The 17,887-nt window shown below is 44.2% G+C and overlaps 1 protein-coding gene across 4 annotated transcripts in view; it reads left to right on the forward strand.

The window, feature by feature from the left end:
• Window positions 1-17,887, forward strand: part of LOC140907675 (macrophage mannose receptor 1-like) — a 109,426-nt gene that overhangs the window by 35,941 nt on the left and 55,598 nt on the right. For all 4 annotated transcript variants that reach the window (XM_073334149.1, XM_073334148.1, XM_073334150.1 and 1 more), the window contains exons 7-11: window positions 2,623-2,805; window positions 8,533-8,690; window positions 10,760-10,873; window positions 11,978-12,093; window positions 17,318-17,466. In XM_073334149.1, the coding sequence (XP_073190250.1) occupies window positions 2,623-2,805; window positions 8,533-8,690; window positions 10,760-10,873; window positions 11,978-12,093; window positions 17,318-17,466 (720 nt within the window). The remainder of the gene's footprint in view (window positions 1-2,622; window positions 2,806-8,532; window positions 8,691-10,759; window positions 10,874-11,977; window positions 12,094-17,317; window positions 17,467-17,887) is intronic.

A 17,887-nucleotide genomic window follows, 5' to 3' on the forward strand; every position in this document is an offset into this window, starting at 1 on the left:
AGGGGTATGGATTTTTCAAACCCCTTTGAGACGTGGCTATGTCAATGTAGGTTCCCAGTGTAGACCAGCCCTAACTTGCCAAGGCATTTTGGTATCGGGTGGCAATGGAATTTTTTAGAGAGAGTATTTTAAGAAGTATTTGTTTCTTAGAAAGAAGCATGCATATAGATCTAGAACCAGTTGAATGTATGTAGTGAAAACACAAGGCAGCACTGGGCAGGAAAATACCACCTAGCTTTAAAGCTATTCCTTTAAAATCTCTCTTTGTGCCATCTCCATATTTTGTCACTGTTTCTGTTCCCCCCATTATCCCCCCTCTCTTTCCAGAAAAATGCCTAGATGTCTCCTTAAATCCATATGGTTTTGTTTTCAGTGGCCTTTACTGCTAACCTTTTGACCAAAATGGTCTGCCTGAATTTCCAAACCTTTAATAGGTTCCAGTCCTGCAATCTACATATACAAAACAATATGCCTGCATACGCAGGGGTGGTAGGTTTGTAGAATTTTTGGTGGTGCCCAGAACAGGTCCGGGTCCAGGTCCTGCCCACCCCCCACACCTACCTAAGGCTCTGGGAGGGAGTTTGGGTGTGAGAGGGGGTTTGGGATGCAGGCTCTGGGACGGTGCTTGGGTGCTGGGTGCAGGCTCTGTGCTGGGGCAGGGGGTTTGGGGTGCAGGCTCTGGGAGGGAGTTTGGGTGCTGGATGTGGGCTCTGGTCTGGGACGGGGTTGGGGTGCAGGAGTGGGTGCGGGGCATGGGGCATGTGCCTCCTCCCCGCCTCCCTCCGCAGGTGCAGCAGCTGTCTCAGCCTGCCCCCAGCTCCGCTCCCTTGTAGCCAGCAGCGGCTGGCAAGGGAGTGCAGTGCGGAGCTGCAGGGGCAGGCAGGGATGTTCGGGGGAGGCGTGTGGGGGCAGCAGGCGAGGCCGGGGGTCGCTACGGGGGAGGTGCGTGGGGGCGGCAGGCAGGGCCGGGGGAGGTGCGCAGGGGAGAGACCGGGCCCCTGGGCCCTGAATTTGCTGGAGCCCGTGCACCACCGGTCCATATAACTCACTGCCCCTGTGCATACGAACAACAGACATCAGGCCCTCAGCTTCCAAATCTTTTGATGATCTAACCTTTTTTTTTTTTAGTCCCTCTCCCACTTCGCCAATGTGTGGTCAGTGTATATTCATATGGAACACTGAACAATTCTTTAATGCGGGCTTTAATTAAATTATGCCTTCTAAAATGCTCCATCCCTAAGGTTGTATCTACACTACAAGCATGGTGGCAGCACAACTGCAGCTAGGCCACTGTAGTGTAGACGCTACAGCAACAGAAGGTAGGTGATACCCCTCATTATAGTTTGTCCACCCCCTCGCAGGAGGTAGCTTGGTTGACAGAAGAATTCTTCTGTTGACTGAATGGTGTCTACACTGGGGTTTAGGTCGGCGTAACGACATCTCTCAGGGATGTCTCTTGAGCCTTGAGAAATGTAGCGAGTTTGATAAAGTATTTGGTGCAGACAAGGCCTAAAGCACTTAAGAATGTACTTAAATTACATGGAAATTAGTGGGACTTAAACACATGTTTAAAGTTGCTTTCCTGCAACTATTGTTTTCCTGAATTGGGACTTAGTGTTACTATCACTCTACTGCCTAGTTTAACTTGTATTCTTTTTTTTAATAATGGTGACATATCTGCTAGTGATCAGTCTTGAGAAAACAAAGAACTTCTGAAAGTAGAATACTAATTGATCATCAGAAATAAACTGTCCATGAAATACTGACTCGCACTGCATCTATTTTCCTGGTGAAGGAGCTGCCACTTCATTTCTTATGCTTCAGATTTAGCATCACCATCTCAGTGTAGCAGTAATGTGGAGGAGTAAAAGAAGGGAGACAAAAGTTCCTGACCACAAAGGAATCCCTGAGTAAATGCGATGACAGCAGCAATATGGTGCTGGCAGAGATGCACACAGTAAAGCAATTTACTAAATGTCCATTGGGAGTAAGAATCATGGAAGGAAGCAGGGTGTGATCTTCCAAAGCGCTGTGTATCCTCAACTCCCTTTGATGTAAAGGGTAGTTGGTGGCACTCGGTGCCTTCCAGGACCCAGTCCCCAGAGAAGGAAGGAAAAAAGTGGCCTAGGTCCCAATCCAACGGTGCACTTAAGCACATATTTGACATTAAGCGTGTTGGTTAAAGTCAATGCTGGAGATTATGGGTTGCATCTAGCCAAGCTGTGTATATGGGTTATGGGAGAGCAGAGTGCTCATTACATGACAGTCTATAACTAAGTGCAATCCAAATGATAGTACTGCAAACTGCCCAAACAATTTCAAGTACCCGTGTAGCCCTTTACTTTTGTAGAGGAAGAGGATTTTCATGAACTCAAGGAATATGCTGGTCTAATGCTGCAAAAATCTGTTTTTCCACTAGAGGACCACAGCAATCTAGAACAATAAATAAATAAAAATGGGTGTGGCAAAGTTTGAGGGCTTCAAAGCATTTGGGATGACAGACTTTGCATCCTGACACTGATACGTGGATCAGCAGGAGACTATTAATTCCATGTTCATGTAATTTTCCTCTCCCTTTTTTTTGTACTGGTCTGAAATCTTTCATTGTCATTTTTCCTTCAGAGACTAATGTGCCTATTAAATGCCCTGCTCAGTGGATGTCATATGCAGGCCATTGTTACATAATTCAAAGAGACACCAAAATATGGAAAGATGCCTTAACTTCGTGTAGAAAGGAGGATGGCGATCTGGCTAGTATCCACAATGTTGAAGAGTACAGCTTTATTGTCTCGCAGCTTGGGTACAGTGAGTATTTCTACAGAGCCCTGCCAATATGTATATTGAAAAATGAACAATCTTCTAGTAATGCCCTAAGTACACTAGGTGCACTTCAGAAGTTCCAAAAGCTTGAAAGAATCAACTTGTACCAGAGAGATTCCTTATCTTTAAAAGGGGGAAATCCAACAAAACCAGTAGAATCTTTCAGAACGGTAGAACTTTCCATGTGTGTCTGATGCTGTGTTGCCGAAGAATGACAGCATTGCACCTTATGCGGGGTGGGAAGGACATTGTCCGGCTTGCTGGGGGAGAGGGAATAGCGCTTTAGGGGTGGGAAAGAGGCTCAGAGGCTGCTGCAAAAGGGGAGGGGTCAGTGTGGTGATGCTGACTCATCCCCCAGCAACCCGAAGGCCTGGGGAGTTGAAAAGGGACTAGCCCAGTGGGAGAAGCCTTTTTCCATGCACCAAGTAGAGCAGCACCCTCCCTTCCTCCCCTTGTAGGTGGCAAAATACCAGGTTTGGTCTGGACTTACTGTGGGTGTCTGTGTGCAATATCCTTTCATGGGGGGCTCAGAAGAAATTTTTCTCTCACCACCAGTTTGGCCTATGTGGAGTGGGGTTTTGTTCGCCTTCCCCAAAGCAGGTTCAGGGAGGGCTTTGTTATGGTGAGCAGGGACGAGAGTTGCAACTGATTATGTGTGTGTTGGGGTGTCCAGTGCAAGTAATCCATAGGGAAGGGATACAGTGACCCATAGGTGATGGGCATAAGAAGCCATGGGAGGCTAAGCCTCCCCAGACAGCTGGCCTGTCGCCTCTGGAGTGCGCCGTCACTGAAAGGGTGCCCTGGCTGGGGCCCCACTGGCGCTCCGCCCCGAGGCCCTGCCTTCCCTCTGCCTCTTCCTATCCCTGCTCTGCCCACAGGGAGGCCTCTGGGAGGGGGCGAAGAAGCATGAACGGTGGGTTGGGAGGGCTTGGTGTTAGGGGGCTGAGCGGGGCCACAGGTGGAATGTGGGCACGACTTTGGGGGAAGGAGGCTGAGCAGCAGTGGGCCTTGAGGCAGGGCCACAGTCCGGGCGCACCCAGCCCCCTCAAATGGAGGAGTCATGCACTACCCATGCAATGACCCAATAAATGGTTTGATAAAGGACTTAGGTGTTGGTTATAGGAGCAAAAGGCGGGGTGGTGTTCGGGGCTCCTTTGACTGGCACAGCAGGGAGCCAACCCCCTTTCCATATAGCCCACCGTAACCCTCCTTTGAGGCAGGGGTGATGGTAAGGTCCCAGCTGGGGGACTTGGATGAAAAAAGTTCAGATTCTGTTCTCATTTATTTGCAAGGTGTAATTCAGGGAAACTGTGAAGTCAGTAGGGGTATTCCAGATTTAGGCTGGTGTTAGTGAGAGCAGAATTTTTGTCCCAGAATTTTGCTTTTACCTGTTGTTTAAAGGAAGAGAATGTGTTTCAGAAATTTATCCTGTGCAAAAATGGATGAAAAGTTGTTTAAGTTAAATCTCAGAATGTTGGAAGCAAAATATAAAAGTATAATTATTATAGATAACAAAATTTTAGTTCAGACGCTGTGATAAAGTGTTTGCAGTGTGTAGTCTACATCAGACTCAACATCTTATTCCCCAGTCCCTTCCTGCCCTCTTCCCTCCACCCAGAGTTGATGCAAATAACTTCCATCTTTCTAGAGACTGAGATCTTTACTATCAATGTATAGGAGTAGGTCAGAGGAAGCAATGTCTGTTGATTAATGTGGACAGGACTGGAAGTCAGAAGATCTGGGGTCTGCTACCAGATCTGCCATGTGTTCACTGTGCATCCTGGGGAAAGTTATTTAATTTCTGTCTGCCTCCATTTTCTCATTTGTAATATAGGGATGTTTTATCGATCTGTCTATGCATGGCACTTCAAATGCACCTGTCACAATAGTATTTCGGCAACTACCATGGGATTCTAAGCAGAATCATTTGTTTTTGGTTCATGAATAGATGTTTGATTTTTCTCCTCTCACTCCTGGGCGATGTTCTTCTGAAATGTGACAGGTGTTCAATCTTCCTTTTAAGAGTGTGTGTGTGTGTCTTCCCTCCTGCTGGGGAATTAGATCTTCTCAAGGAAGTATGACTTGCATTCAGATCTAAAGGAAGATAGAAAAGAGGCTCATTTTCATCTTTGATGGGGACAAAACTGATATATTCCTGACAAACATTTAGATTTAGTTAAATAAGCATTTTCCAACAGAAAACTGTTCCACTGTAAAATTTTAGCCTGGGATCAGAAATCTATGCTGCCCTCTGTTACTACCTTAATAGTTTTTTCTTTTGGCAGTAATGTCACTAGGGGTATGTCTACACTAGCAAGTTTCTGCGGAACAAGTTATACCACTTCTATTAAAGCGCTGGAATTAAACCGCTGTTGCGTGTCCACACTGTGCTCCTTGTGACAGTGGAGTGCATCTACATTAGCAGCTCTTGCAAAGGCAAAGAGAGAAGTGCACTGTGGTATCTATCCCACTGTGCAAGTGGCTGCAGGGTGTTTTGGGAAAGTGTTTCGGGAAAGTGTTTCGCAGTGCCTCATGGGGCAGGCACAAAGTCACATGATGCAGGTTTCCCAATCCTATTGTTCCATGGGCATCCTACTACATTGCCATTTTTCAATTGGGGGGGGCAGACTGTGTGACTGGGAGTGTGTGTGTGTATGGAGTTGGGGAGAGACGGTGTGTTTTGGGGGACAGAGAGTGTGTCAGCATGATGTCTTGTAAGTTCAGACAGTGGCAGGAAGCACCCAGTCCAAAGGCAGGGGGAGGGGGAAACTCGGACATCAGCCCCTGCCTCCGTCCCCAGCTCTTTGCACAGCAATCTCTCTTTCTCTCTCTCTCTCTCTCTCACACACCTGACTCTGTGTTCAACAGCACAAACATTCCACATGAATGGTTTGTTTTGTGTCCCAGAGCAGATTAGCACAGCATGCAAGGGCTATCAGAAATGGAGCTTTGAAAGGGGAGGAGCACATGTCTCCAGGGCAGCCGAGTTCAAAACAGTGAGCAGAGCAACCACTTGAGGGATTATGGGACACTTCTGGAGACCAATTAATTGCTTTCTGTGCTGTAATGTATTTACACCGCCAGTACAGCGCTGGAGCCTGTGCGCTTTAAGGCTTATGACTCTCATCGAGGTGGTTTTTTGGTCTCTACGAGAGTCATGAGCCTTAAAGCACAGTCTATGTATATGACAGGTCACAACAAGTGGATACAACAGACGGGGAGCACAAGGTAACAGTGAGAAATTTATGATTCGCATACTAAGCAGTGGTCACACAGCACATCAGACATCTAACCATGGTCATGTATTTTGTAGGCATCATAGCTGAGTTGAGTTATAGGAGAGATCTGAAGGAGAATAATGTGGTGGCTTTGTGGAATTTTATAGCTACTCCCCACACATAAACGGGAGCATGGGGAAAAATATTAAGGTGTTTGTGGGAAAAATGGACTGATAGGTGATAGACTGGCATGATTGTTGGAGTGAAGACGGGTCAATGGCTCTATATCACACAAGAGATGACAGATAGGGTCTGGATAAGATGTGAAGGACTTAAGAAATGAAGACAAATAGTTTTCCTTGGTGTGGAGGCATGTGAAGAGGGGGAAATCTAAACAGCTCCTACTGCACATTGTAGTTGGGAGAGTAATAAAGTATTCTCAAGAATAGGAACGACCTGCGGTATGTTGGGAAACGTGACAAGTATTTAGATTGTCAACATTACAAGATAATGTATAATTTTTTTTTAAACAATGAGAATGAGGACAATTCTGCTTTGCTCATTGTTTGTACTGAAGAGTAGCAACATAAGGAAAGTATGTACCTTGTTTTAAAAAGGCCATTTTTAGAAATTCATGAAAGGCTATTTAGGTTGCAGCAATTTACAAGAAATCTGAACCTGGAAAGCTGAGCTAAAAATAATTAGGAGTCTGGTAGCACCTTAAAGACTAACAGATTTATTTGAGCATAAGCTTTTATGGATTAAATTGTTAGTCTTTAAGGTGCCATCAGACTCCTTGTTGTTTTGGTGGCTACAGACTAACACGGCTACCCCCGATACTAAAAATAATTGTTTTAATAATAATACAGTTTAGATAAATTAGCATTTTGGAGGAAATCTGAGACCCAGCTGTTGAAGTCAGGTTATCTCCCCACTTTGGGGCATGACCTTTCCTGATAACAAAAGTAGACATATGAGGAACTGCCAGCATGGTTTCTAAAGCAGAGACTTACTTCCAGAAGCTGTTTCTTAACCTTCCTGTAAGCGGGGGAAAGTCCCGCTATTGTGGGGAACTTTCCTGGCTTCTGCACTACTTCGGTGAAGTGGGCTAGTGAAAGGATCTGAATCCTCGCTCCCACTTCCTTTACCCAGTGGCCTCCCTGCCTTTGAGGACTCCCCTTCCACTCTCCTGTCTGGCAAAGTCCTCATAACCCCAACAAGGCTGGGTCCAGAATTCCTGGGGGCCTTGACCCCCAACCGTGCTGTGGTCACCTAAGACAGGGGATAGGGTGTCCCCACTCCGGGGTACTCTCTCTGCACTGGGCACTTCTCTGACCCACTGACCATTACATACAAGTTAAAGCAAATGCAAATTATTTAATCAACAATTAATTTTAAAAAAGAATAAGGAAACATGGGAAAGGTTAAAGGAAACACATCACCCCGCTCTGTGGCAGGGAACATCACAAACAGTGTCTCTGGAATGTCAGGGCAGTTCACAGTCTGTTCCTTGTAAGTCCCAGGCCCCCTGCTCAGGCCCTGGCTGTGCTGCAGGGATGCTGTGGGTTGGACACTTGCTCTGGCGGTGGCCACACGCTCTCAGGCTCTAAGTGGTAGGACCCTTCTTCCCAGTGTCACCCCCGCCCCATCGGGGTTATGATCCAAGCCTGGCCTGCAGAGCCTCTTGGCTGAGGCGTCTCCCTGTGCTGGGCTCGCTGCCCAGGGTCCCCCTCCCTCTCCCCACTGCTCACTGCACCCAGGCCCTGACTGCTCCAGCCCCAGCTCCACCACTCTGTCTCTGCACTGCTGCTGCTGCTCTGCCTCCAGCTCCCTGGGCTGCTTCTTTGGCCCCTCTGGCTCTGGTTGCTACAGCTCTGCTCCCAGGACAGCTCTGCTCTGCAGGCTGCTTCTGTGACTCTGCTCCCAGCACTGACCTGCTTCCTGGGCTGCTTTTCTGGCCCCTCTGGCTCTGATCACTGCAGCTCTGCTCCCAGGACAGGGTCTGCTCTCTCTGGGCTGCTTTTCTGGTCCCTCTGGATCTGATCGCTGCACCTCTGCTCCCAGGACAGGGTCTGCTCTCTCTGGGCTGCTTTTCTGGTCCCTCTGGATCTGGCACAGCTCCGCCCCCCAGCTTACCTTGGACCCCTGCTTTCTCCTTAGCTCGGCCCCACTCTGTCTGACCCAGGCAAATCCAGCTCACACGGAGGACGGGATCTCCCTGTCCTCCTGACTCCCTGATTAGTCCACTGGCCCTGTCATTCAGGCTGACCTGGAGCATTGGCCTCTCCCCATTGTTCCTGGCGGCTGTCAGTCTCAGGGTCCTGATTTTCCATTGACCCTTCCCCCTTTTTAGTACTGGGAGCTAGCAACTAAAACACCCCAACTGAATGTTAGTAAGGGGGTAACATGGGCATAAATTCCTCACTCCAAAATGGAACTGAAAGTTCATACTGTATAGAATGATTATTAGCAAATCTCCTAATTTGATTTTTAGAGCCAGGGGATGAGCTGTGGATTGGACTGAATGATCGTAAAGTTCAGATGTATTTTGAATGGAGTGATGGAACTCCTGTGACATACACCAAGTGGCTACGTGGCGAACCAACCCATGCGAACAACAAGCAAGAAGATTGTGTTGTCATGAAAGGACAGGTAAAGTAATCCAGTTATCTGTTTCTTGTCAGCCTGTTTTTCTTTTGATCCATTTTTCTGTCCAAGAGCATGGGAATTGGGGGTAATATTATATGAACTAACTTTTGTTGTTCCAAAGGTTTTTTGAGTTACTTTTAGAGGAATCTAGTCAGTGTTTAAATGTGCTATGAAGTTGTTTTCATTAGTTTCATAATAAATGGGCAAGAGAGGCCATACAATGACTTTTCGCAAAGCTTAACTCCTTGTGTTGCTATGGCACTCTGAATCCACTACTCTGAAGGTCTCCTGTGAATTTGGGCTTCAGAAGAATACACCTACCTATTCCATGAGACACATGAACATGTGTGACTGTGGCTTCCAGGAGAATGGGGGATGGGGGGTGGGGAATTAGTTTAAGACTTGGGAATTTTTCTGCTTTGACTGGGCAGAGGCTGTATAACTTAACAAATTGCACAGATTTATGAACTTCACTAAGAAAATATATTAAGGAGAATTCCTGTTAATAAAAGAGCCCAGATTTTCTGGAAAAAACATTTGGATCCCAGACCTTGGGTTTATGTGGGCTAGATATTTTGCATGAATTTATTATAAATTCTCTGTTGGGTGTGTCCTGTTCATTATATATGCAAGAAAAGGGATTATTCAGTGTATTAAGACAAACTGTTGCAGAGAAATCATGTAACTACTATTGTCAGGCTGCTTTGATTAGGGCTACTTGTTAGCACTACTCCCAGAAAAATGAGGTACAGTGACAAATATGATAGGCAAATAGAAGGAGCTTAGATAAAAGAGATAGTCATGCAGGGCACAGCTATATGACACCAGCAAAAAAAAAAAAAAATTGCCAGATCTATGATGGTGTGAAATATTTGTACTTACCACCCACTGCAGGTTCACCTATTTATCAAGGCAAAAATAGTTTTCAATAGCAAAACCTTCTTTTCATTTAGCAAAATATCTCACCATTGGTGAGGGAGCTAAAGGTGAAAGAGGAGAAATAAATATACAATACAAATCATCTTTTCAGCTAAAGGTGAAAGAGGAGAAATAAATATACAATACAAATAATCTTTTCAGCTGTCCTGAAAGCCACACAAGGCTTATATATGGCAGACCACTTAGGCCTAGAGCTAAAGAAATATGAAGGAAACCTCAGCGCTTGCTTCTAGTTTTGACAGGTTTTGTGCTAGAGGATCTTAGTACTGGAATACATTTATACATTTAAAAAACTCCTACGTCATTTTTTTTAGGTTTTTAAGTCTGTCTCTGGGGAAACAAACAAGTGAAATTTTGTATGTATTTTCATATATGCCTTTGACAGCATTGTCAAAGGAATACTATACTTTTTTTTTTAACCTCTCACGTCAGTCTACATCCTGAAAACAGATGCAGTTTAGTGAGACAAACACATTTCATGGCAGAGATCCAACATTTCAATAGGAGCATACCTAAGCACTGTCATCCTGGCAACAGTATGATCACCTCTGTTGCTTAGGGAATTAATATTTCGATGTTTGCTTATGAAGCCCCTACATTTAAAAAGGCTATGATGGTAAAACCAAACTCTAAAGTTCATAAATTAGCAAAAAGGATTTTGTTTATTCAATTTATATTTGGTCAACACTATCAGTGACAGATGTTTCTAAATGAGACAGTGGTGTGTAATGGGTGTGTGTGTAAATATGTATGCAGTGGGTACATCTCATCCAAAGTATTTAACACAAATGAAATAAATATATGTATAATATCATTTGAATGACTACTTTTATTTCTTACTTGTCATATTATATGTATATACACTCACCAAAAAAGGACCATGTTAAAAAGAGTTGGTCATGTAATTACTTACATTAAATTCAGTAGTCAAAACTGGCTACCCAAGATTCATTTACTCATACTGTAGATGGAATAACTTAAAATAAATCACAGATCTAAGTTTTCCCCTTTCATAGCACTACAAAAATAAATATCCATGAACGTTGTTAATATTAAAGAACTAATGAAATTTTTTTTTGAAAGAGTATAAGGCCCACTTGATGGATAAGTTTCTCTCCTTATGCCATTTTCAGGATGGATACTGGGCAGATCATGCTTGTGAAAAGAAACTTGCATACATCTGTAAAAGGAAACCTTTGGCAGAAGCTAGTGGGGAAGAGGAGATCATTGATCCAGGATGTCAAAGAGTAAGTGCAAAATAAGTTCTGTGAATTGAATAAGCATGGAACAATCGAGACATTAAATACAAACCAGATTACTGTGAGGATAAGGGTGGACAGCCAAAAGTTGGTCTGTGTTGGCTTTACTGGTGCATGTGGCCTCCACAGTCTTCATAATGTGTAGGACGTATGGCATACGTGGAAGAGTAAATAGATCTAGCTTCCAGCTGCCCTTTGGCCCATGCTTCACACTTCTGTTTTAAGTACCTCAAACCTATAGTTCCTGAAGAAGATTATCACTTTCCTGCCCTGGAATCAAGTTCTCCTTGCAGGATTATTGAGTTGAAGTAATGCTACCCTGAGGCTGGGGAGAAGGCGTGAGCACAGGCATATCAGAAGCATTTTTAAAAACTCATTTTATGTGACATTTTGTTTCATGAAACACTATGTTATAAAGGGATGTTGACCCTAGTTAAAAATAGATATAAATAGATTTATCAACAATTTTGTGGAGCCTACACGTGACTCAGAGATTAAAGTATCTGGCTTTGTTATAGTCAAAGTAGCTTTATGAGTCTACCATTTTTCATTAATGTGTATCTTATAGTTGATATAATACACTTTTATATATGTGTATTATACATTTAACATCCAAGTCCTTCTGGGTCTTGTGTGCTACTGAAGACCCACAATGCTTTTGCGTTGAACTAGATCCAAATTTCTGATAGAATATTCCACTTTGCTTCTCCAGTCTGTACATATAACTGAGGCAGTTTTACTGTTGGATAAGCGGACAAAGAAAAGATAACCCAAAGCTCTGCACTGGCTCAGTTTTTATTTATTTATTTTTTTTAATGTCCTTTAGGAAAGAGATATCGCTGCAGGAAAACTGAGTCAGCACCTCGCTGCTGAATAAACACTCCCATGTTCTACTTATTTCAAGGAAATATTTTGCTAACTTATTTTCTATCTCCGCTTGTTGTTCACATTGTGACCCCTTCATTCTTATTGTTTGTTAGTTGTCCCATGGTCTAACAGTAACTTTGTGTTCTAAAAACAGAGACTAGAAATGAGTATTACATCACACTTTGCCAACAAGCTTGTGTGATTGCCTCATATTTATTTTGACAGGGATGGAAAAGACATGGCTTTCATTGTTACATGATTGCAAGTACGTTTGCATCATTTTATGAAGCAAATCAAACGTGTGGAAGGAACCAGGCTTACCTAGCTACTGTTGAAAACAGGTATGGAAAAGGCCGCTGTTCTGATGGCTTACAGAACCTTAGAAAGCTCAAAATCCTAAAACAGTCTAGATCATCAGAATAAAATTCCCAATGTTGAGCAAAGTCAGAGACGGGCTTGAGGCAGAAAATTAGAATGGGATATCGAACCTCTCAAAACCTGTGTGTAGGTGTGTGGGTGCCCAAATCCAAGGGTGTGGATCAGCCCACTGTAGAGATGGGTGACTGCCATGAAATTTGAATTCACCATTATATTGGCCCTGGAGAGCAAATTAATCGCTCATTTACATCTGTGCAAACCTATTCCTGTCAGTGAGGTTGCCACAGGTGTGAGTGACTGGAAATTAGTAAACAATTCTGTTGCTGATGTGCACGCACAAAAATAGAACTCCATTTGCTCTGTCTGAGTCGTGTTGGCTCTGCAGAGCTTACAAGACTAAAAAGCTGAAAAAAACCTATTTTTGTTGCCAAATGAATAGCTAGGGCTCTGAATCCCACACAGGAAGCAGATCTGAGTGAGAAGGGGCTATTTTTATCTAGTTACCTTTTCTGGAGTAGAGCTGCTCTTTTAAAAAAAGTCATATGAGCATTTTCCGGCTATGGCCGAAAGGACAGGAGACATTTGATATGGTTTTAATTAGGCCACAACTTTATTGTTAGATTTTTGGGGCTACCTGGCAGATAAGTGTATAGGGCAGGTAACCCCATGTTCATTCAGGAATTATCCAGGGGGCTCCCCCTCTTTTTCCATGCAGGTCGCCCAGCTAATTCATTGCCAGGACCTTACCATCCACCCCCCGCCTTGTAGAAGGATTAAGGTGGGCTATAAGAAATGGGGGTTAGCTCCCTGCCATACCAGACATACCTTTCCAACAACCCTTTCCCCCCTCCCATTTCATTCCTTTAATGAACACCTCATTTTTAAGCCCTTTTCCAAACCATTTATCTGGTCACTCTATACTTTCTGCCACAAGGCGGTGCCAGCAATTAGCTTGGCTGCTTTCCCCCCAAACCCAGTTGGGTTCCCAGACATCTCCTAATACCCCCTTTTATATCGGCCAGAACAAATCTGCAGCAAAGGCTGGTAGGGGAACCCCACCATCCCTGAATAATTCTGGTGCCCTAGGTTGTGAAATTGCCAAGCTTCTTATGACCCCAAGGAATATGGCCATCACCCTGTTCACGTCCTCCTTGCCTTGTCCACCTACATGGTGTTCCGACTCTCTGCCAGACCCTGCGTTAATGCATGTCCAACCATACATTTTTTATTTTCTCCTGGAGAAACTGAAGGATCAGCCTCAAGTCCCTTTTTGGGCATCAATTCAAACCATTTCCACATCCCAAATAGTGGCATCCAAGGCGTGCCATTGTTATATAGGTGACCGCTGATGGGTCCCCACAGCGATCAGCAGTGGCATCAGCTGGTCCAATAACATGCTCCTCCTCCTATGCCAACTCAGGCTCGCCCCGTCACTGGGATCCAGTTGCAAACTCTCAGGGCTACTAGGATGTCTGTTTATGCATATAGAAAACAATCCTGTGTCCATTTGGAATGAAATTACAACACATTAATATTGATTCACCACCTGAGGTCGCACACATGTTTTGTACGCTTCCGAATGCCAATGCTCTATTGTCCAAATTGCCTCTTCCCCCATATTGTATTGCTGCTGTTTTGGCCCTGATTCTGGATGAGTGGGAACCAAATTCCATGGGGCAGAACCAGGCTTACTGCCTTCCCAGACAATAACAGATTCTCCCCAGCCTCCTTGATCAGTAGTTGACTGTTGCAAGTTTAATACACTGGCAGGGACAAGCAGGGATATGTCACACAGTTCCAAGTTCCCTCCTGCAGAGCCCCTACAGAACCCAGGAACTAGCTCGCTGATCCCGAAAGCACCAAAAGTTGCTATCAAGAATGCTTCTTTGAACAAGACTGCCTAGATCCGTGAGAACGTTAACTGTGGCAGAACGATGGGACTCCTCCCTGGGGCCACTGGAATGTGACCACCGCACCAGAAACCTTTGAGTTAAAACCGCTACGTGGATATGGATAACCATTTAGTCCACTGACGAACGTAACAGCTGGGAGGCTATTCAAGATTGTTGAGGACACTGGTTGACAGGTAGCCAGCGACACCATGTACCGCAGCACTTGCTCCTCTGTAATGGGCCATTTGTTTACTGGCTTCCCCACCCCTGTAATTGCATGAATTCATTAAAACTTGTCTCATAGCTCTGCCATATGAGTGCAGCCAGCTGATCTCCACACTACTCTGATAACCATCCTACCCCAAGGTTCCATAGCGTTAGCAGCATCCACTCAGGTTCCTGGCTGGCTCCTGGTGCCAGCTCCCACAACCGGAGCATCTGAAAATAAGGCAAGGTGTCTGCTATGCGAGTATCAACCCCAGAAATGGTGATAATGTAATCAATATTCTCCTGGAGCATATTTGAGGACCATCAATTCAACCCATTCCCTCTGGGGTAAAAACCTGCAAGGGCTATACAGGCCGTTGCGTGAATGGCCCTGCCACGCTGCCCTCAATTCGTTCCTGTGGAATCATTTTCTTTACAACATAGCCCATCCACACCCATTACTTCAAAAAAACATTTTTTCGTTTGTTTGATATCAAATTGCTCCTAGTCTCCATAAAGAGGATCCTAAAATATGAGCAAACTAACCCCATGTAGAGTTGATTTCTATCTGAAAGTCATAGAATCATAGAATATCAGGGTTCGAAGGGACCTCAGGAGGTCATCTAGTCCAACCCCCTGCTCAAAGGAGGACCCAATCCCCAACTAAATCATCCCAGCCAGGGCTTTGTCAAGCCTGACCTTAAAAACAGCAAAGGAAGGAGATTTCACCACCTCCCTAGGTAATGCATTCCAGTGCTTCACCACCCTCCTAGTGAAAAAGTTTTTCTTAATATCCAACCTAAAACTCCCACAGCAACTTGAGACCATTACTCCTTGTTCTGTCATCTGCTACCACTGAGAACAGTCTAGATCCATCCTTATTGGAACCCCCTTTCAGGTAGTTGAAAGCAGCTATCAAATCCCCCCTCGTTCTTCTCTTCTGCAGACTAAAGAATCCCAGTTCCCTCAGCCTCTCCTCATAAGTCATGTGTCCCTGTCCCCTAATCATTTTCGTTGCCCTCCGCTGGACGCTTTCCAATTTTTTCACATCCTTCTTGTAGTGTGGGGCCCAAAACTGGACACGGTACTCCAGATGAGGCTTCACCAATGTCGAATAGAGGGGAATGATCACGTCCCCCGATCTGCTGGCAATGCCCCTACTTATACAGCCCAAAATGCCAGTTAGTCTTCTTGGCAACAAGGGCACACTGTTGACTCATATCCGGCTTCTTGTCCGCTATAACCCCTAGGTCATTTTCTGCGGAACTGCTGCCTAGCCATTCGGTCCTTAGTCTGTGGCAGTGCATGGGATTCTTCCGTCCTAAGTGTAGGACTCTGCACTTGTCTTTGTTGAACCTCATCAGATTTCTTTTGGCCAAATCCTCTAATTTGTCTAGGTCCCTCTGTATCCTATCCCTATCCTTCAGCATATCTACCACTCCTCCCAGTTTAGTGTCATCTGCAAACTTGCTGAGGGTGCAGTCCACGCTATCCTCCAGATCATTAATGAAGATATTGAACAAAACCGGCCCCAGGATGGAGTCTTGGGGCACTCCTCTTGACACCGGCTGCCAACTAGACATGGAGCCATGGATCACTACCTGTTGATCCCGACGATCTAGCCAGCTTTCTATCCAGCTTATAGTCCATTCATCCAGCCCATACTTCTTTAACTTGCTGGCAAGAATACTGTGAGACACCGTATCAAAAGCTTTGCTAAAGTCAAGGAATAACACGTCCACTATTTTCCCCTCATCCACAGAGCCAGTTATCTCGTCATAGAAGGCATTAGATTAGTAAGGCATGACTTGCCCTTGGTGAATCCATGCTGACTGTTCTTGATCACTTTCCTGTCCTCTAAGTGCTTCAGAATTGATTCCTTGAGGACCTGCTCCATGATTTTTCCAGGGATTGAGGTGAGGCTGACTGGCCTGTAGTTCCCCAGAACCTCATTCTTCCCTTTTTTAAAGATGGACACTACATAAGCCTTTTTCCAGTCTTCAAGGACCTCCCCCAATTGCCATGAGTTTTCAAAGATAATGGCCAATGTCTCTGCAATCACATCTGCCAACTCCTTTAGCACTCTCGGATGCAGCGCCCCATGGACTTGTGCTTGTCCAGCTTTTCTGTCCTTCACGTTCAACCAAATACAGTGTATTTTACATGAGGAGATGATGCACAATGTCCAATATTACATTTTGGAGGAACACAGAGGGGCAGTCAGAACTTACTTATATTTGGTCTGCGGGTCCTTTAGAATTTCTCATATTTGTTTCTGTAGCGTCTTAGTAGATCTGTATGCAAATTCTACGTGGCATAGATTGTATTTTCCTAGATATGTGTACAAGTGCATAGCACATTTCTGGTACAACTGTAATACAAATAATTAACAGCAAATTCATCTGGTCTTGGAACTAATAACAATAACAAATATGCAAACTTTTTTTAGATGTTTTGATTTTGCAAGACTCTCATCTCTATTGTATTTCCAATGAGCCTTCTATGTATTGCTGACTTTTATTTCTACATCTTCCCAGCCCCATAAGCACGCATTGTTTATGTGAGGTTATTAGTTAGCAGATTTGATTTTCATGATTCTTAGTTGAAGTAGTGAATTTTTGTTTCGGTCAATACCACCCTAGACTGCATACTTTTGTTTACTTCTTCTGTAGTATGGCAAACCCTTAATTTGGAGTAGATACTTGTGGTTATTTTAACACCAAGCTGCTGTCTTTCATATAGCACCAAATATTTAAAATATAGAACTACTGTAAATGCTTTAGAATTAAGATTATATTCCACCAAGATCACACTAGGTGCCTTTCTTCCCCTTCACTTATTCACACTACTTCAGTCCTCCTGCATATAATTTTGTTCACTCTACAGAAGGAAAGGGGTGAGAGACATTACAAATTCAAAATATGCCAAATATGGCCTTTGTGAATGATTCCACTTTATTCAGCTCTGCTGTACAAATAAATATGCCTAAACCACTCATTTAATATCTCTTATACTATAAACGATAATGACATGCAATGTACAAATATTGGTTTAACACCAATTTGACTATTGTCTTCTTTTCATACAGATATGAACAAGCTTTTCTAACTAGTCTGACAGGGCTGAGGCCTGAAAAATATTTTTGGATCGGTCTTTCAAATATACAAGAAAAGGGGACTTTCAAGTGGACCAATGATGAAGCAGTCTTATTCACACACTGGAATTCAGAAATGCCAGGTATATATAGCACTACAACGTTGGTTGGGGGGAGTACAGGGCCCACACTGCAATACTCAGTGTTTAGACTATATATATATATATATATATATATATATGTAATTCCCTTAACAATTCATTCTATATCCTCTGCTGGATTGTACATTGGTTGGCAGTTTTCAGATGCTTCTTTGGTGAAGGGTATCATCGTCAGAAATTTTGGTTTGCTACTTTGGTGTGAATGGTGTAAGTGATCTGCACGCCTGCATTATGTTTGCCTGCTGATTAGTGTTGACATGTGATTGTAGACAAACTTGGAAAAGGCTCAAATTGAAATCAGGGTTCTGATTTGCCATTGTAATGGGAAAGACTGAGTTAGTGTTGGGGCTCAGGTGACATGGAATACGTAGTGTGTGGTGGCTTAGAGAGAATGAAGATAGGA

This window comes from Lepidochelys kempii, chromosome 2 (assembly GCF_965140265.1).
Source record: "Lepidochelys kempii isolate rLepKem1 chromosome 2, rLepKem1.hap2, whole genome shotgun sequence".
NCBI classification, from domain to species: Eukaryota; Metazoa; Chordata; order Testudines; family Cheloniidae; genus Lepidochelys; species Lepidochelys kempii.